This window comes from Lithobates pipiens, unplaced genomic scaffold (assembly GCF_037356315.1).
Source record: "Lithobates pipiens isolate NorthernLeopardFrog02 unplaced genomic scaffold, aLitPip1_a1.2 Scaffold_19, whole genome shotgun sequence".
NCBI lineage: Eukaryota > Metazoa > Chordata > Amphibia > Anura > Ranidae > Lithobates > Lithobates pipiens.
The window spans coordinates 505,591,461-505,612,607 of NW_027507764.1; the positions used below are offsets into that span (position 1 = coordinate 505,591,461).

At 42.4% G+C, this 21,147-nt stretch overlaps 1 protein-coding gene across 3 annotated transcripts in view; it reads left to right on the top strand.

Annotated features, from left to right (window-relative positions):
* Positions 1 to 21,147, top strand: part of VPS13B (vacuolar protein sorting 13 homolog B) — a 1,337,220-nt gene that overhangs the window by 170,016 nt on the left and 1,146,057 nt on the right. For 2 of the 3 annotated variants that reach the window (XM_077493096.1, XM_077493095.1), the window contains exons 9-10: positions 11,193 to 11,288; positions 16,246 to 16,368. In XM_077493096.1, coding sequence (XP_077349222.1) covers positions 11,193 to 11,288; positions 16,246 to 16,368 — 219 coding nt within the window. Of the gene's footprint in view, positions 1 to 7,245; positions 7,373 to 11,192; positions 11,289 to 16,245; positions 16,369 to 21,147 lie in introns of those variants that run through there. The other variant, XM_077493097.1, reaches the window with a different exon arrangement.

The following is a 21,147-nucleotide window of genomic DNA, read 5'->3' on the forward strand; positions in this document are numbered from 1 at the left end:
CGAAGGAGGCTACCATGAGTCCCAGGACTTGCATGCAGAAGCGGAGCGATGACCACTTTCGGTTCATCAGCAGTTTTACTGCGGATCTGAGAGTCTGCAGTTTGTCTGAAGGGAGAAAAACTCTTGCTTCCCTGGAGTCCAGCAGCAAGCCCAGGTACTCCAGACGCTGGGTCGGTACAATCACTGGCTTCTGTAGGTTCAACAGCCACCCAAATTTTTGCAGGGTCTGTATGGTGATCGCCACATCCTCCTCTAATTCTGAGGCGGAAGATGCCCTCAGGAGGAGATCGTCTAGGTATCCCACGACCGCGATCCCACGTTGCCGCAGCAACGCTAAAACTGAAGCCAATACCTTGGTAAAGACTCGGGGGGGCTGATGCCAGACCAAAAGGAAGAGCCACAAACTGGTAGTGGGCTTCCCCGACTGCAAATCGCAGAAGCTTTTGATGCCGAAGGCATATTGGTATGTATAGGTACGCATTATGGATGTCTAAGGATGCCAGCGAGCTTGAAGGAGTGCAGCAATTACTGAGCGAACTGATTCCATTCTGAACCTCTGCACTTTCACAAAGTGATTGAGGGCTTTTAGGTCCAAGATTGGATGTATCCCTTCCTTCTTGGGAACTACAAACAGATTGGAGTAGAATCCCTGGAAGCGTTTCGATTCTGGAACCGGTACAACCAGCCGCGACTCAGCAGGTCCCTTACTGCCCCCAAGAGGGCCTCCTGATTAGCCGGGGATACAGATATGCTGGAGGGGAAGAATCTGTTTGGCGGCCAAGAGAGAAACTCTATCTTGTATCCTGTGGAAATCAGATCGCAGACCCATTGACACCAGCATAGCCTCAGTCATCTCCAGGGACATGAAAAACAGGACCCAGGACTCAGCCAGCCAGCGCCAACTCCCAATCTCCCCCCCCGATGAGAGCACCCCTGGAGAGCCCCTGCACAGACACACACACACACACACCGCTCAGCAGCATCCCCCCAGGGAGGGGGGAGGGGGAAAGGGATAGGGAGAGAAGACAGGGAGGTGAGGGACCCCCGACTCGACCTCCCAGGGAATGCCCAGCTGCTCTGCCCCACCAAGACAGGGAGAGCTGTACTTACCAGTCCTGCAGAGCTGGGAGACATTCCATCACAGACCCACTCACTGATCAGTACAGGGTGGCTTTTGGCCTAGCACACTGTGACGCAGACATCAGTAGCCCTGTCATATGTGTGCTCCAGTGCATAAAAGCTCATGATCACCTCTGGAGCTGAGGTTTCGTCGTGGCCTGCCTAGCGCGTAGCTGTGGCCTGCACACGCTCGCTGGCCGGACTTGGGAGACTACAAGGGTAAGGGTATCCAGCCTTTCACCCAGCTGGCTGTTGATAGCAGATCACAGGATCAATCATCTTGCGCAAAAAGTCACGCTTCTGCAGAAAAAAGTACAGACCGATGGGTCCTTCTCTTTCACTAGGCAAAATAAAGCTGATGACTGTATTGCAGGCTGGAGGGTTGTTACCCAAGGGACCGCCCCCTGGGCGGAACTGAAGAGTTCTGAGTGTTACATAACAAGTAATACCTAGTATTATCCTAGTGGTGAGCATAACAACCCAATGGCTAAGAGAGGAGCTTTGTCAGTCAGTGAATATAAGAGAAAAAAGGGTACTCAATATATTTGTAGTATCACACAGCTAATCTCAGTGTTTCCAGTTCTGTCTCTGATTAACAAGCTCTCTTCCCACACTGTAATTTGCATTATGAGTAGCAGTTCTGCTGCCTTTTAACACCTCCTACCCTCGGATGACCTGCAACAAATTAACAAACATTGAACAGGAAAGAGAAGTTACATCTGCAATGAAATGTTCTGTATGAGATTCACATGTTGCGTTGAGATGGAAAACATTAGCTTTCATTGTTCTCGTTTCTAGCAAAGAATGTATGGAATTAATTTGTGGTTTATTTTTTGGTATTAAAAAAAGGGGGTTATATTTCTGCATTAGCATTTGGAGTGGTTGATACCCTTCCAGCGCAAAGAGAAAAACATGCCAAATTAAACGTAACATTTTCCTAATACTGTTGAAAATTGTTCTTGTAATGTTTGAGTTCTTTTAATCAATTAATTGCTTTTCCTCTGCAATAATTGCTGACAGCTGATGAGGAGGAAAGAGGGAATTTGTGCTATATATAAAGCTAACTTCCTTTTCATAGCTTCTTGGCTTCACATCACGCTCTGTGTGACATTATTAGAATCTTGTGCTCAGATAGTAATGCGGAAAAGTCTCATGGGACGACAAATCTTCAGTTGTATAAATTGCAGCATTAATTTCTACCTCTCTGTTGATAGGGAATGGCACTGCTTGTTCTTGTAAGCCAGTGGCAGGTCACAGCTACCACAGGGCAGCCAGAGCGAGTTGGGAAATGTGCTGCAACCCCAAAATATAAGTAATGCTTACTGTCTCCTCAACTTTGTCAAACTTAGTGATTCTAAATCTTCTTAAAAATAAATATGTTTTACCTGCTCTGTGCAATGATGGAGGCCAAACCTCTTCTGAAACTCCCATCCGGCACTCCTGGCTCTTTAACTTCGGCGGGTGCCCCTATAGGAAGCTGCTGCCTATGGGGGTACTTGTACGGGCCCTGTGCCCATAGAACGGGCTCAGCCCCATTCCCTCACTCCCTCGTCACAGAATTTGATTGACCGCAGCAGGAGCCAGTGGCTCCCATTGCTGCCTCTCTGATCTGTGGAAAGAGAGGAAAGAGAGAGGAGAGAGCTGCTGTTCCTGGACACAGCGCTGGTTCAAGATCATGCTCGGGTAAGTATTTAGGGGGCTGGAGGGATCCTGGTCACAGAAGGTTTTTTTACCTTAATGTAGAGAATGCATGAAGGAAAAAAAAAAAAAACTTAAAGTATAACTAAAGGTAAAACTTTTTTTTTTCTACTTTTTGTTAGAGTAGGAAGGGATTGAAATGCCAGGCAGTTTTGTTGCGGTCTGTTCCCCATTAAATCCACCCTCTCTTTTTGTCCTATTTACCCTTATCAAAAGATGAACATTTTATGAAATTGAAAGTAAAAGAAAATTCCACATTTTGAGCTGTCCCCAAAAAAGTAAAAGAGGTGAAATCTTTCAATAGAGACACTAGTTCTGGTGACCTAGTGGTCCCCAAGGAATTCCATTAATTTGTAGGGATTTCCTCTCCCTTCCTGTTTGGTTATAGGTAAGGAAGTGAGGAGAAATCACCCTAATGTGACAGATGGGGAAACAAAAATCTGACAGGTTATAACTCTCCCTTGCTCTATTCAAAATGAAAAAAAAAGTTTTGCCTATAGTTCTATTTTAAACCTTTAGAACCACTTAAATGAACTTTTACTGCAGTAATACGTGTTTTGTTAATCCCTATGTCCCCAGCCCCAGTAAGTGCTAGAATTTGCTGTTGCTTGTCCAGATCTTCTCTGCTGAATCATTGGATGCACTCTGGGATCTCTATTTAATCCTATGGAGAGCTTCTTCTACAGAGTCCAGAGTATGAACTCTCCAAAAAATGTTTCTATTGCAGAGTCCTTATAACCCCAAAAGGTAATTGTCAGCCTAACCTTAAAGTGGATGTAAACTCTCCCCTCTATCCAGTGACGTGAACAGCTTTAGATGATACATAGGGATGAAACTAATCTCCCTACATAAGTTTTACATGTATATCTGCTGTCTTCAACCTTATACAGTGGTGTGAAAAAGTGTTTGCCCCCTTCCTCATTTCCTGTTCCTTTGCATGTTTGTCACACTTAAGTGTTTCGGAACATCAAACCAATTTAAACAATAGTCAAGGACAACACAAGTAAACACAAAATGCAATTTGTAAATGAAGGTGTTTATTATTAAAGGTGAAAAAAAATCAAAACCATCATGGCCCTGTGTGAAAAAGTGATTGCCCCCCTTGTTAAAACATACTATAACTGTGGTTGTCCACACCTGAGTTCAATTTCTATAGCCACACCCAGGCCTGATTATTGCCACACCTGTTCACAATCAAGGCATCACTTAAATAGGAGCTGCTTGACACAGTAAGGTCCACCAGAAGATCCTTAAAAGCTACACATCATGCCGAGACCCAAAGAAATTCAGGAACAATTGAGAAAGAAAGTAATTGAGATCTATCAGTCTGGAAAGGGTTATAAAGCCATTTCCAAAGCTTTGGGAATCCAGCGAACCACAGTGAGAGCCATTATCCACAAATGGCGAAGACATGGAACAGTGGTGAACCTTCCCAGGAGTGGCCGCCCGCCCAAAATTACCCCAAGAGCGCAGCGACGACTCATCCAAGAGGTCACAAAAGACCCCACAACAACGTCCAAGGAACTGCAGGCCTCACTTGCCTCAGTTAAGGTCAGCGTTCATGCCTCCACCATCAGGAAAAGACTGGGCAAAAATGGCCTGCATGGCAGAGTTCCAAGGAGAAAACCACTGCTGAGCAAAAAGAACATCAAAGCTCGTCTCAATATCTCCACAACACATCTTGATGATCCCCAAGACTTTTGGGACAACATTCTGTGGACCGATGAGACAAAAGTGGAACTCTTTGGAAGGTGTGTGTCCAAGTATATCTGGCGTAGAAGGAACACTGCATTTCATAAAAAGAACATTATACCAACAGTAAAATATGGTGGTGGTAGTGTGATGGTCTGGGGCTGTTTTGCTGCTTCAGGACCTGGAAGACTTGCCGTGATAAAAGGAACTATGAATTCTGCTGTCTACCAAGAGATCCTGAAGGAGAATGTCTGACCATCTGTTCGTGTACTCAAGCTGAAACGAACTTGGGTTCTGCAGCAGGACAATGATCTTAATCACACCAGCAAGTCCACCACCGAATGGCTGAAGAAAAACAAAATGAAGACTTTGGAGTGGCCTAGCCAAAGTCCTGACCTGAATCCTATTGAGATGTTGTGGTATGACCTTAAAAAGGCCGTTCATGCTCGAAAACCCTCTAATGTAACTGAATTAGGACAATTCTGCAAAGATGAGTGGGCCAAAATTCCTCCAGGACGCTGTAAAAGCCTCATTGCACGTTATCGCAAACGCTTGGTTGCAGTTGTTGCTGCTAAGGGTGGCCCAACCAGTTATTAGGTTTAGGGGGCAATCACTTTTTCACACAGGGCCATGATGGTTTGGATTTTTTTTCACCTTTAATAATAAACACCTTCATTTACAAATTGCATTTTGTGTTTACTTGTGTTGTCCTTGACTATTGTTTAAATTGGTTTGATGTTCCGAAACACTTAAGTGTGACAAACATGTAAAGGAACAGGAAATGAGGAAGGGGGCAAACACTTTTTCACACCACTGTATATGGTTTAGAAAGTTCAGATTGTGTTAGGCGATTTTCTTCTCCTGGTTAGCACTGCAGTGAAGCCTGGGTATACAGCCAAGACATCTGATTGACAGCTGATTGGAGGAAAGGCACATACCCCCTCTCCTCATAGGTAGGGCTCTGCTAATCTATTTATAGCATCCTCCCCAACACAAAACTCTGGCTGGTTTTATAATATTTTTACTGAGCACTTGTCAGGAGTTATCAGGCTGATAACAGAAGAATGGAGCAGGAGACAGCTATGGGACATAGTTCTTTGAAGAGAGATAACAAAACACTGATGTGCCCAGCTCAAATTTCACAAACCAGGTTTACATCCACATTAAGAGCTTATTTACATTTGCTTTGTCTTCAACACACATTAAAGCGCCTACCGCTTCAACATGTTTTTATGGATACGTTTTTGACGCTTTGGTGATGCTACAGTGAGGCTTCAGTGAAGCTCTTTTGTAGCTTTGTTGAAGCTTGACAGGTGCACTGTGTGTGTGTGAATATCTTATGCCTGCAATTTCTCCAACACATAGTGAAGCTAAAGCTGAATTAAAGCCTCTTGGAAGCGTTAGGTGCTTCAAGCAAGTTTTGCCATAGATTTCTATGGGGGTTTTGAAGATGCTTTGAAACACCGCTAAAGCTACATGGGGTATAATTTCTTTAATCGTACATCTATGTGGTTATAGTATACCTTCAGGTGCTGGACGCTGGGACACCCTGAACAGGAAGTTGCCTCACTATATGACGCCTCCCACTACTGGGAGTATCTGTTTTTTCGCTAGTGTCTAAGTTGTTGGTCACCAGTGAAGATGTGCTGTGCTCCACTGGAGCAATCCTTGCTGGGGCCAGCGATGCAGCCGGATCCATTCAAAGTGTCTTTTTGGCTGAAATGAATGGTACCCGGGCCTCATGTCCGAAGAAACAAGGTTTTGCCTGTAAACGCTTCTCTTTTTAGAGAGCTGGACCCCGGAATCCAGTACTTTTGTTATTAAGGCCATAAAATGTTACTGGCGGTGGTGCTATTACAGGTCCAGGATTGTGAGTTTCCCTGAGGGTAGCCAGCTCTTAAGGTTTGTTAACAGAACCCAGCAGCAGACCTCTGGTAAGTCTGGGGGGTCCTCCCCACCAGACACCCCCCACCTGTGCTGTTTTCTCCCCCTTTTCACGAGGAAGAACCGTCAGGATAAAAACTAAAAACAAACAAAAAAACCTGAATGGCAAGCTGACCTACTCAACGGGCTTCCAGGCTCCCTCTTTGCCGTTTTTTCCCCTCACTGTATGATCCCATAGGATCAGAGGCCCGCCCTCGTGCGGGAAAGCTCTTTTTTTAAAAAAAGAGAGGAGGGGTGATCTGTAGGCGACAGGGGGCGGGGCTTAGCATGTCGTTGGCCTCCTACAACGTCCAGCGCGGGAGAGTGTGTTTTTTAAAAGCACTATTGTTATTGCTGCAAGGCATGAAAGTGGTTTGGTGACACAGGCATTCCTTTTGACACATTTACTATTGCATCAGGCTGAGCATTAATAGCAGTGGCTGACTATTGCCCAAGCAATGGATGCAATTTCTTCTGGTAGTACCTCTGCTTTGTGCATTGGGCTATGTTCAGAAGGGGGGGTTGAAACATTCCCAAAAAGGAAGCTAAAAGGGTCTCCCTCAAGCTCTGGAAAGTCTACTCTACAAATGGCATCCTACCCTGAGAGGGGGTGGCTGGTCAGAGTGAGCATCTTGGCCATGAAATGTTTTCAACTGTTTTCAACACTGCAGCCCCTGTTCATTTTACTCTTTTTTTTTTTTTTCCTTCAGCCATGGTAGGTTTAAAAATAAAAAAAGTTTAGTGACTTTTAATCACATTCCAGTGTGGTCAAGATGCAACAGGTTCTCTTCCATTTTCCTAGGACCCTCAGACTGAGGAACTAAAGGCAGGAGAAGACGAATTCCCGGACCGTGGTGATGCTGATGACTCCTCTTATGAGGTGTCAAATGTGGGAGATTCGGCCCAATACTCAACTACTTGGGGATCCAATAGATAAAAGGTTGGACTTCCTATTATAAAAACAACACTTTTCTCTGGCAGGTTGAGTGTCTCAGTCTGTGGTGACAGTAATTGGTTAATCGTTGAAAGACTAGCTTAAACAGGTGTTCAAGGTTCTCCTTCTCAACAGGTCCAGGAGGCAGCTTTATGTTTGCAATAGTTGCTATGACAAATTGTATCCTTTTAGGCCTTGCGCCCTTCGCTAAGTGTCATGCAAGAAGCTCCTGGCTAGTCTTCCTTTTTGCTGTGAAACCGCTATCTGGGGATATTTTGGATAATATATCCAAAGAATTTCTAGTAAAAGTAAGATACCCCTTTTGCCATTTAAGTGAAGGAGTAAATGTATTTTTATTTCAAAGCTTCTTTTTCTATGCCGGGGCAACAGCCTCCATGCAGTCACAATGGCTTCTGCTGTCGGGTTCAAAGGGTAATCCTCAGGGTTAACCCCAGGGACAAAAGAGGTCTTGGGGGAGGAAGCATACAAGATATTGTAGCCTCCTTATGAGGAGGTGCCCCCACTTGCTCAATAGGGAGAATTCTTGTGCAGTTCTCATGGATCTGGCAGAAGGAGTGTCAAGATGAATGGTGGACTTCTTCTATAGCTCCAAGGTACAAACTGCAGTTCCAAGAGTTTCCGTCTCCTCATTTTCTAAGATCATATTTTCCTAAGGATCCAGAGAAAAATAAATCTTTCTCTCAAGCATTGGACCATCTTTTGGCAAAAGGTGTTAATGATGGCCCCCATGTAAGAGCAGAGGTTGGGGTTTGGTTGAATCCAAATGGACATTCTGGATCTCAAAAATCTAAAATTCAATTCCTGAATATAATCTCTATTTTTTTGCATGAAGTCAATGCAATCTGTTATCTCTATCCTACAAGGAGGAGAACTTCAATCGGCATCAAAGATACATATCTCCATATGCCTATTTCCTTGCTCACTAGTAATATCTACTTTCAAAGTGGAAAATCTTAATTTTCAGTATGTAGCTCTGCTTTCTGATCTAGCTGCTGCACCTAGACTACAAAGGTTCTGGCTCCTCTTCTAGCCAGATTGAGGGCCCAAGGTATAACGATTATGGTTTACCTAGTCTATCTGTTCTTGATAGACCAGTCATAGCCTGCTTAGACCAAAGTATGGTCACCGCATTCGACTACCTGGAATATCTAGGTCGGATTCTCAACCTAGTATCCTTGACTTTTCTGCAGATGGGTTGAGAAATAAAGCTGGCCTTGAGTGCTTTCTAACTTTTCGTTCTTTGGTTCATAACATTATTCAGGGGGTAACACGGCTTAATCTCCTGTTAGGTAACCCCTGAACCCTTGAGACTTCAATTATTTAGTTTTGTCGTCATTACAAAACAGACTTTTTTTGGGCCGATACGACATATTTCCTTGGTCCTTTTTTGACAAGGGAAACTATTTTTTCTGGTAACCATATCTGCTGCAAGAAAGGGTATCAGTATTGGCTTGTAAAGAGCCATGTTTTTTATTGTTCACAAGGATAAGGTAGTATTGCGTCCTCATCCTAACTTTTTACCAAAGATATTGTTCTACCTTCATTTTTCCAGAACCCTGTTCTTTGGAAGAAAAATCACTACATTCTCTTGATGTGGTGAGAGCAGTCAATGTCTACTTAAAGGCGATTGCTCAGATTCGGAAAACTATTATTTTGTTTGTGTTGCCTGAAGGTCTTAAAAGAGGACAAGCAGCATCGAAATCTACTATTTCTAAATGGATTTGACAAGTAAGCGTTCAAACTTATTGTTTAAAGAGGTAGTTCTACCCTCTCAAATCAAAACGCACTCCTCTTGGGCTGTTAGTGCCTCACCAAGCCTCCATGGCTCATTTCTGCAAGGCCACAAATTGGTCTTCAAGCCATACATTTATCAGATTCTATCTGGTGGATGTAAAAAGACATGAGGATGTCGCCTTTGGGCGCAGTGTACTGCAGGCAGCATTATAATCTCCTGGTGCCCTACTTGGCTGTGTCTCCCTCCCCTCAGTTGGCATTGCTCTGGGACATCCTACATAGTAATTACTATGGCTCTGTGTCCCATGATGTATGATTAAAGAAAATAGGATTTTTATAACGGCTTCCTGTAAAATCCTTTTCTTTTGAAGTACATCACTGGACACAGAGGTCCCGCTCTTCTTTCTAGTATGCACGTGTATAGCTTTGCTACAAAACTGAGATACTCCCAGTAGTGGGAAGGGTTATAAAGGGGTACAACTTCCTATTTAGGGTGTTCCAGTGTCCACCACCTGAAGGTGGACTATAACCATATATTAATTACTATGGCTTTGTGTCCCGTGATGTACTTCAAAAGAAAAGGATTTTACAGGTAAGCTGTTATAAAAATCCATATTTTTTTTAAGCAAGGCCAAAGCCAAGCACAAGGTGCAAACAGGACTGTAAGTGAACCATTTTATTTAGTGATGGAGGTTTTGACTGGTCTTCAGAGAGCTTTAACAAAGTGTGCCCGAGAACATGGTTTGAAGCAAGTGTAAACTAGCACTAACAGAACTGCAGTGAGGATTAAACAAGTATTGCCATTTCAGAAAAACAACTTGTCTGCCTGGTATGCTTACCCACTGGCTTCTGAGTCATTGATCTGCAGCAAGTAGTGTTGATGCAAAATGTCCTAGTTTTACAGGCAGTCTGTGTTTACTTTAAGTTACAAATGGCAAGATTCATATTTGTCCTATAGCAGTGTTTACTTTAACTTGAACACACCCCTAAACTAAACTAAACATAACTAAAAAATAATGTTATCAGGATAGCTATAACATTACCTTTGTGAACATAAAGTGTACCTAAAATAATGTTTTTTAGAATCACAATCTACCATACTCAAAAGGGTTACATCAAAAAATCTGCCTGGAAATGTCAGTTCCAAGTACTATTGATCAGGAAAATGACAGTTTTTTGTATATTAAATATCACCTGTTTGTTCTGTTATGGCTTAGTGCCCAGTGGGAAAGGTTAAGGTGTTGCTGTCAGCCATGTTGTCACATTAGTGGTCAACAGTTATCTACGGCTGAGAATTCAGGGCTCAGTTAAATGCAACACAATGAAGTTTGCAAGTGTGTGGTCTTTAACTATATTGGGTTCCTGGCAGCAAAGGTCATAAATGATGTGGCCAGCGAAAATGCGGTGCCAAAACTATTATTAGGAGAAGCTGTGAATCTATAAGCCAAATGTATTTTGCTGGGTGTAGCCCTCCGTTCTCAGTTTACCTGAGTAGCTTGTAAGTTGGTACTCTGCTAACCAGGAACACATGGGCTTTCACAGTGTAGAGGCCCACGTGTTTCTTTTCCATAACTGTTACTGCCTATATGCTGCTAAAGTCATGACAGATCTAGACGTAAATATCTTTAAGAAGATCTCAGTGATTGACTAATGTTTAACCTTTTGTCAGCTAGTCAATCCCCACCATTCACGAATCACAAGACTGTGGCGGAATGCAAGAAGCCATGTACCACACAAGTGTTGTTTCAGATGCCCCGCCATTTTTCATCCCATGCAGAAATGCTGCGTTGAGAGAAGAGGTGAAAGTAAAATGAAAGGCAGTGTGTTGACTGGACTGGCTCCTGCCCTGCTTTACATTACACTTGGCGTATTTAACTTCAGCCTCCTATGCAGTGGTGTGCTTAATGTCTTGCAGCTGTTTAGTTTGCACCTGTTTCCTGTCCAATAATACACTTTGGCCAACAGTGAACTTTAATTTGTCTTCATCAATGCAGTCTAGTAATGACAGATTGCCACTCTTTAATGCCGGTGCTGGCTGGATTGAAGGTGTGTGTGTTGTATTGTTTTTCAGCTCACTGAAATGCAAGCCGAAAGCAGCTATTACAGCCCCCAGAAGGTGAAATCCAGAGAAGTCATACGATGGGAACAAGAAGGGACAACAATTGAGGTAAAGCCTGTCTATTTTAAGCTTCACTGCAAACCTAAAATATGGCTTTGCATATTCAAATATATTTCACTTCCAACATCCAAGCTATATTAAAGGTGTGTTGTTGTTATTATAATACAAATGTTTAATTTATCCTCTTGTTGGTAGCTGTAAAATATGGATTTACAGGGTAGAACCAGACGAGCATGAAAACAGTTCGACCTCTCTGTATGGTTAGATGGACTTAAACAAAGCATAATGTTCTAGGTTTAAATATTACAATTGATATTTAAATAAAAAAACAAACAAGCAAATAACAAACCTGTCATAGTTAGCTGCTCTGTGCAGTTGGTTTTACACAGAGCAACCCTGATTCTCCTTCTTGGGTCCCTGATGGCTCTCCTAGCCACTCCCTCCTGCCCCCATAGCAAGCTGCTTGCTATGGGGGCACTTGAGCAGACACATTCCTGAGCTACTGCTCCACCTGTTCACTCACCGATGGGGCGTGGCTCGGCCCTGCCCCCGCACTCTCCTTATTGGCTCTCTGGCTGTTATGGCTCCCACTGCTGTCTTAGCAAATAAGGAGCAAGAGACCCGAGTGAGCTGCTGCTCAGGAAACAGCGATCACAGGTCAATTAGTTTCAGTATAAATCACACAAACAGGAGACACAAGGGGAATACTAAGACACTGAATTTCAAATGAGCCAACTTCCATAAACTACGCTCCTTGCTAGAAGATATTAAATGGGATAAAATCCTAGGAACAAAGTACATGGAGGAACAGTGGGTGTGTTTTAGGAGCATATTAAATAAGGGTATTAGCCAGTGCATCCCAATGGGTATTAAATTTAAAAGAGCTAATAAAAGTCTTGGGTGGCTTAACTCCAACTTAAAAATGCATGTAAAAGCAAAGGAGAAGGTCTTTAAAAAAAATTACAGGGCTAAGGGGTCATCAGCATTCCAACTGTACAAAGAATGCAATAAGAAATGAAAGGGTGCAATCAGGGCACCTAAGATAGAACACAAAAGGCATGTAGCGGAGGAGAGTAAAAAAATATCCCATTAATAGTAAAAGTAGGAGGACAGATCATATCAGCCCCATAAAGAATGATGAAGGAAATCTGGTTACAAAGGATGGAGAGATGGCAAAGGTTTTGAATGTATTCCTCTCCTCAGTCTCAACAAGGGAAACTTTAGTAACCAAAACTGCAAGGTTTATCCTCATGACACATCACAGGAAGCACCTTCATGGCTAACGGAGGATAGAATTAGGATTAGACTTGAAAAACTTAACATAAATAAGTCACAGGGACCCGATGGCTTGCATCCGAGGGTCCTTAGGCAAGTAATTGCCAGACCATTGTTCCTAATTTTTACAGTCTACTGACTGGTATGGTACTGGTTGATTGAAGAAAAGCCGATGTTTAAAAAAGGACCCAGATATATTCCTGGGAACTGCAGGCCAGTTAGCAGAATGTCAATAGTTTGCAAGCTCTTGGAGGGGATAATAAGGGACTATATACAAGATTTTAGTTATAAAAACAGTATAATTAGCAGAAATCGGCATGGATTCATGAAAAATCGTTCTTGCCAAACCAATCAATTAACCTTCTCAGAAGAAGTGAGCTGCCATCTACAGTAGGTCCCGCCGATATTGTGTTTCCAGTGCTATGGGATTGCACTGGAAATCACCGCTGTTAACTGTGCTTCTCGCGCTTGCCGCTCCCATGAGATTGCGCGCTTCCTTAGGAATGTATTGGGGGCGGCCAGCGGGAGGAGCAACATAGCTCGGCGCTGGCTCCCGTGACGGGGCTCGCGGGTATCAATCTCGCCGCTAACAGTAAGATTGACACAATATTGGCGGCACCCATTGTGGATAAAGGAAGGCCCGTAGATTTAGTCTATCTGGATTTTGCCAAGACATTTGATACAGTTCCTATTAAGATTTCCTGTACAAACTAAGATCTATTGACATGGACCAAAGAGTGAGTACATGGATTGAAAACTGGCTACAGGGGCAAGTTCAGAGGGTAGTGATTAATGGCGAGTACTCGGAATGGTCCGGTGTGGAGAGTGGAGTCCCCCAGGGTTCTTTCCTGGGACCAATCCTATTTAACTTATTCATAAATGATCTGGAGGATGGGATAAAAAGCTCAATGTCAGCATTTATGGACGATACGAAGTTAAGAAGGGCAATAGGTTTTCCGCAGGATGTGGAAACCTCGCAAGAAGAGCTGAACAAATTAGTGGGGTGGGCAACTACATGGCTATTGAAGTTTAATGTAGAAAAATGGAAAATAATGCATTTGGGTGGCAAAAACACGAATGCAATCTACTCACTAGGGGGAGAACCTCTGGGGGAATCTAGGATGGAAAAGGATCTGGGGGTCCTAGTAGATGACGGGCTCAGCCATGGCATGCAAGTTGCTGCAAGCAAAGCTAATAGAATATTAGCATGCATTAAAAAGGGAATTAACTCCAGATATAAAACAAGAATTCTCCCACTCTAAAACACTCTGGTCCAGCCACACCTGGAGTATGCTGTCCAGTTCTGGACTCCAGTCCTCAGGAAGGATGTACTGGAACTGGAGAGAGTCCAGAGAAGGCAAACAAAGCTAATAAAGGGACTGGAGGATCTTGGTTATGAGGCAAGATTGCAAGCACTGAACTTATTCCCTCTAGAGAAGAGACACTTGAGAGGGGATATGATTTCAATGTACAAGTACCATACTGGTGACCCCACAATAGGGATAATACTTTTCCATGATAGGGCATTTGAAAAGAATGGCAGCCATTCAGTAAAATTAGAAGAAAAGTGGTTAAACTGTGTAGAAGATTATTTACTGTAAGAGCGGTAAGGATGTGGAATTCTTTTCCACAAGCAGTGGTTTCAGCAGAGAGCATTGATTAATTTCAAAAAATTATTAGATATGCATCTAAACGTCCACAACATACAGAGATATACAATGTAATACTGACATGAAAGCACTTGCACACATGTTGGATGTTTTTTCAACCTTATCAACTATGTAACTATGTAAAAAGGAGAAGTATGGCCAGAGTTATTTTGCCCATAATTCTCATGTGGCTCACCAGAGTGCACTTAATGCTGCACTCCTGGGACCCAGATTCAGCCGACAGTGGACATTAGAGTCGGAGCAGGTTCTGTAGGGATCCTGACAATAATGCCTGGGTCTAGCCGCTTCTGCTTCCTCTACAGTCTGAAGCTCCAGTGACTGTTGGAGAGGCAGTGCACAGAGTGGTGACTGGCAGTCACTGTTCTGTGCTCAGAGCGGACCCAAGAACTAAGAAATTAGTTGTCTTTGATTGCTCAGTTCTCGGGGTAAGCAAGCCTGTAGAATAAAATAAAGCCCAGGGTTTGTGGCATGTTGTATAATTTGAAGAATTTAGAAAACTATTTGTTTTATCCATTTGTTTCTCTTTTATAGTGGCCTAGTTGTGCTAATTTCCTACTAAAAGGGGTCATATTTTTTTTAGGATTCAGCCAGTAAATTGAGATGCACTGAATGTGCTGAGATGTTAAGTGTTAGTATAGTTTTCTATATGTTATTGGTGACAGACCATAATGAGTGATACTTAAAACGTATGGACATTGTAAGCTGTCAGGAGGTCATCTTTTCACTTACAGACAACAGTAACATGAGAGTTAAATGACTTGGCAAGTACAGCCATCATTCCACACTCAGAGCTAAGCAAATTTGTTGGTGCAGCACCACTGTGTGAGGTTAATTGCAACTGATTCTGATCTGTTTATTAACAGGATTGGTTATTTTACTGAGCATTTTTCCAGTGTTTGAATGTATACCATTGTTTTTTTTTCAGTTTGTGTGTTGTGTAACATGGATTTGTATCTAAAAGCAGGACTGGTTGGTGTCCATAGTGTTTTGGACCCGAACTGGAAACCGCTCGGTACCTTGTTTCTGTCCCCCTGGCCAAATTAATCCTTAATATAAGAGTGTGCACACTCGAAGTCAGACACTGACACACACTTGTTTCAGTATTCAGATACTTCTGCTTTTTATTTCCTGAACTCCGGCTGATATACTTATAGCCGGATATCATACTATCAAATCAAAAATTAGATAAAAGACAGCGTGTACAAAACACAAATTATACATATTCATTATTGTGACGGAGTATAAGCTTTTTAGCTGGGTTATGTCTAAAAAAGGGAAAAGCAAGCTTTGGTAGCTAAAGTAGAGTCTTGTTCCCAGCCCCCATTTCTCCTTGGGTGTACTGACGAGGTGGCCGAGAACAGGCGCAATTCTTCTCTTTGACGTTGCTCTCTTTCTTTTAACTCTTGCAGTTTCACATATAGGGAGAAGCTGGCAGACATCTTAATTGTGATTAAATGTGTATGATTAAGGTTGATAATGAAAGATAAGCACTTATACCTATAAGAGTACCAGAAATAGGCATTTCACTTATAACACTCATGATCACATCCATTACAATAGAAGAGATGTGTTATAGAAGATTGACACGTTTTTGAACATGCAAACACACAAAACACAATACATTGCTAAAGGAGAGCTCCACCAGCTGAATCCAGCAGAGGAGTAAGGCATAAATATTTCCACATACCCTTCTTTCCATATACCCTTCTCTGATTTGTTTCTGGGGATATCTGAGCCTAATGAAGATGGGCAGAATAAGGAACATGTATAAAGGATTCATAAGTCTTTGACGTGCCATTATGATACCATTCTTGCTGCACCATACCCTACTGAATGTTGTCTCATAGAGTTGATTTTTACCTTTTACTGATCTACATGGCATTATTCCCAATTTATTTTGTGATACCAAAGCACATTGCTAAAGCTATGCTTACTAATGGTGGATCAGCTCTCTTTTAGCTTACCAAGTGACAGTGGAAGATCTGGAACTATGCAAATGGCTTGTAGTAACTAAATGCATACATTTCAAAAATTCACATAGAATTCAATTTTTCCCACAGGTACTAATGAAGGGAGAACCTTTCTTTGATTGCCAGGTTGGATTTGTGGGGAGTCAAGCCGTATGTTTGAAAGGAATTATGGGAATAAAAGATTTTGAGGAAAATACAAATAGATCTGATTCTGTAAGTACAAATGTGTATCAATTTTATGCTACATGTCAAATGCTGTATATGCAAGACATGAAGGGAATTACATTTATGTAGCTTTCAATTGTTTGTATTAAAAATAGTTTTTTTTCTTTTTATTATTAAAGTTCACGTAATTATATCTCTGGTTTGCCATATGAAGACATAATTTGGTCATATTGTAGTTGTGACCAGCATTAAAGTGGAAGTACACTGTATCTGAGCACCACAAACCAAATACCTTATATAATTCGTTTTTAATATTCATAGCATACTTGCATCTCCCATCTATGTCTCCATGCTTTATTTTGCTGGGAAATCACTTGGGAAAAACCCTGCTAATATTTCTGGTTGAGGCTATCTTGTGTAAGCGCTCATAATTCATAGAGCAGTTACTGCCTGGAATTCATCTACACTTTGCCCAGGCATGAAAGCAGGAGTGTGTACTCCGCTGAGAAAACCCTTACTCCTCCTGAAGTCTTTTGTGATGTACTTTATGACTTCATTTACTTTGGCCTGGAAACCGGAAAGTAACTGACGAAATGCTAAAAAAAAAAAAGTTTAAAACAAGTACCTTTGCTATCCTTTCCTATCGATCTACTAATTCTAGCAGTATAAGGATTACAAATAGTCATTGTTGATTGAGACAGTAAAGTTCCTCTTTAAAGCTACCAGACCATCCTGAAAAGCTGAGAGCTGTCTCTGCTGATCAGGGAATGTACAATATATGAGTAAGGGCTATTGGAAATGTATTTGGGTTGATTGTGGTGGTGATCAGGAACCAAGTTTTTTTTCCTGCACATAGCTGTTTTCTTTTTTTTTTTCTCTGGTGGTTGAATCCAAAAAGTATAGGTAACTAGCTCTTGGCTTCTCATGTGTACTCCAAAACTCAAATTCTTTATGTTTAATAAAGGACTCCATTAAAGTTGGTGTTCCACCAGTTTTTGGGTAGCTCGAGAGTACCTGATTCCTATTACAACTGCAGTTATTAAAAGAGCAGTCTTATATACAATTACACCTGGTATATAACTATTGTTCTGTGAGGATATTGTTAATTAGATGTTGATTGACCACTGCCAGCATGCATGATAGAATTTTCTACAGTCCCCTTTGATATAAGGTGGCACTAACTCTATCTTCTTTATCCTTCCTAATACATAAAGTAAGTTGTAATGTAATTTGACAGGCAGTAATGGACTCTAAGCCCTGGTTCACATTGATAAGATTTGACATGTCAAATTGCATGCCAAATCGGCAGCTATTGCTCGCAATGGAACCATCTGAATTGGTGTGATGCTGACTTTGCGGCGCCACAACGATTTCCAAAAGTAGTTTCTTTACTACTTTTGCCAATTTCAGGTGTGGTTTCAATTATCTGAGTGGTTTCCTGAAATTGTCAGGCTGACATGCGGGAATGAAATCGTGCAAGTTCAGCTGAACTCACACAATTTCAATCCCGCATCAATGTGAACCAGGGTTTAAGGGGAGATTTAGTAAAACTGGAGATTGCAAAATCTGGTGCAGTTCTGCATAGAAACCAATTAGCTTCTGGGTTTTATTGTCAAAGCTTAACTGAACAAGCTGAAGTTAGAAGCTGATTGGTTACTATACACAGCTGCCCGTTTTAGTAAATCAACCCCTTATCATCTAAATGACATTTCTGTCTATGACCAGTGTGACAGCATGTAAATATACCTATGTATTAATGCAAGTTACTAAATTAAGAAATGACTGTGGTGTTTTCTTATCGTATACTTAAGGGTGAGTTCAGACGTGTTCGCATGCTCCACGTGCATAACCCGCCAGGAAGTTGGCACACCGCTGCTCTAATCACAGGCAGTGAGGCATTGCCCGATGCACGGCTGCAGAGATCGGGCAATGTCTCACTGCCTGTGATTAGCGCAGCGTTGCGCCAACATCACAGGACACAGAGCCATAGTAGCTACTATGTGGATTATAGACCACCTTCAGGCGATGGACACTGGCACACCCTAAGACAAAAAGTCCACTCCCTATATAACCCCTCCCACTACTGGGAGTACCTCTGTTTTTTTTTGCCAGTGTCTAAGGTGTTGGTCACGAGTAAAGATGTGCTCTGCTGTTCTCCACTGGAGCAATCCTTGCTGGGGCTAGCCATGCAGCCGGATCCATTCAAAGTGTCTTTTAGGCCGAATTGAATGGTACCCAGGCCTCGTGTCTGAAGAAACAAGGTTTTGCCTGTAAATGTTTCTCTTTTTTGAGAGCTGGACCCCAGGATCCAGTATTTTTGGTATTAAGGCCATAAAGTATTACTGGCGGAGGTGCTATTAGTTTGGAGCCCTGATTCCAGGGTTTTGGAGTTTAAAAAATTTCTTAGAAATTTAATAAGAAATGGGGGATTCCAGCAATTGATGCTGCTATATCCTCTGTGAACAAAAACTTGACTTGTCCTGTAGACAATGCTTAAATTCTGAAGGATCCAACAGATAAAAAGTTGGAATTCCTATTTCAAAATAATTTCTCTGGCAGGTTCATTAGTTCAACCTGCGCTGGCAACGATTGGGTTATGTCAGTCCTTAAAATACCAGTTTAAAGAGATGCTCAAGATTATTCCTGATCAACAGGCCCAAGATATGGCTGGGGTATCAGAGGCGTTATGTTTTACAGTAGACGCTATGAAAGATTCTATTCTCCGAGCTTCACGGCTTATGCTCGGGCTGGCACATGTGTGTAGACTTCTGTGGTTGAAAAATTGGTCAGCCAAAGCACCAAGCAAAAAGCTCTTGGCTAGTTTTCCATTTCATGGTGAACAGTTGTTTAGAGACTATCTGGATAAATATATCCAAAGAATTTCTAATGGAAAAAGTTCCCTTTTACCAGTTAAGAAGAAGTTTAAGCGTTTTTATTTTAAACAAGCTTCTCCTGTGCCAGGAGCATCTGCCTCTAGGCAATCCCGACGGCCTCCACCATCAAATTCAAGAGGTAAACATCAGGATCAAAAGAGACCCTGGGGGAGGAAACCTGCTAAACAAAATACTAAAACCTCATGAAGGGACGCCCCCGCTCACTTGAGTGGGGGGAAGACTTCCGCAGTTCTCAAGGGTCTGGCAGGAACATTGTTGAGACAAATGGGTGGCTTCCTCAATATCTCTAGGTTACAGACTAGAGTTCCGACAGTTCCTATCTCCTCGTTTTCTCAGATCCATTCCCAGAGACCATGAAAAAGTCTTTCTGTCTTTGGATCATCTCTTGTCTCAAAAAGTCATATCGGTGGTCCCCATGGAAGAGCGAGGGTTAGGGTTTTATTCTAGCCTTTTTACGGTACCAAAACCAAACGGGCATGTCAGACCCATTATAGATCTAAAAGCTCTAAACCGTTTTTTGAATATCCGCTATTTTCGCATGGAGTCAATCCGATCATTCTACAAGATGGAGAACTGCTAGCGTCAATCAACATCAAGGATGCTTATCTGCATGTATCTATTTTCCCAGCTCACCAGAAATATCTATGCTTTGAGATAGAAAATTTCATTTTCAGTTTATATCTCTGCCTTTCGGTCTAGCTACTGCACCTCGAGTGTTTACAAAGGTTCTGGCCCCCCCTTTAGCCAGATTAAGGGCTCAGTGTATAACGATTCTAGCTTATTTAGACGATCTACTCTTGATAGATCAGTCAGTAGCCTGCTTCAACCAGAGTTTGGTCACCACAGTCAGCTACCTGGAATACCTAGGTTAGATTCTCAACCTAGAGAAATCCTACTTAAAACCATCAAGGAGATTGCAGTACTAGGGCCTGATCATAGATACAGCTCAGAAGAGGGTGTTCTTGCCCAAGGGAACTGATTCAGGTGGTCAAAGCAAAGAAGAATCCTTCTATTCGACTTTGCTGATAAAGATTGTAGCTTCGTTCAAGGCCGTTCCTTATGCGTAGTTACATTTGAGACTGCTGCAAAACCGTATCCTGTCAACTTGCAAAAAGAAGGTCCAAGCTCTAGACTTCCCAGTGCGTTTATCCCCCAAAGTGCGTCAAAGCCTCAGTTGGTGGTTGATATCCAAGAATCTTCAGAAAGAAAAGTCATTCCTACCAATTACCTGGATGGTGGTGACAACAGATGCCAGCCTTCTGGGCTGGAGAGTAGTCTTGGAAGAAGCATCTGTCAAAGGAAAATGGTCCAAAACAGAAATGACCTTGCCCATCAATATTATAGAGATTCGGGCAGCACTGAAGGCCTGGACGCTCAGATTATGGAATTGGCCCCGTCAGGATCCAATCCGACAATGCCACAACAGTGGCTTATATCAAGGGGGCACGCGAAGTCGTGCGACTCAGAGAGAGGTAAATCATATCCTATTCTGGGCAGAAGGCAACATTCCTTGCCTATAGGCAGACTACTTAAGTCTCCAACAGTTGTTTCCTGAAAATAGTCTCTTCACCCCGACATCTTTCTCTCAATATGTCAAAGATGAGGTATTCTGGACATGGATCGGTTTGAGTCCAGGTTCAACAAAAAGACAACGTTGTGTCTGTGTTCCCTCCTGTTCTGCTGCTTCTGCGCCTTCTTTGCAGGATCAAGCAGGAAGGGAAGGAGGTGATTCTTGTGTCCCAGGAGATCTTAGAATGCAGAGATCATAAAGATGATGGTAGAGAACCCATGGATCCCATCACTGCAGCCAAACCTTCTCTTGCAAGGTCCATATTCCATCTTACCTTAAAAACGCTAAATTTAACGGTTTGTCTAATGAGACTCACATTCTGAAAGACTGTGGGCTGTCAGGTTCAGTAGTTTCTACTTTGAT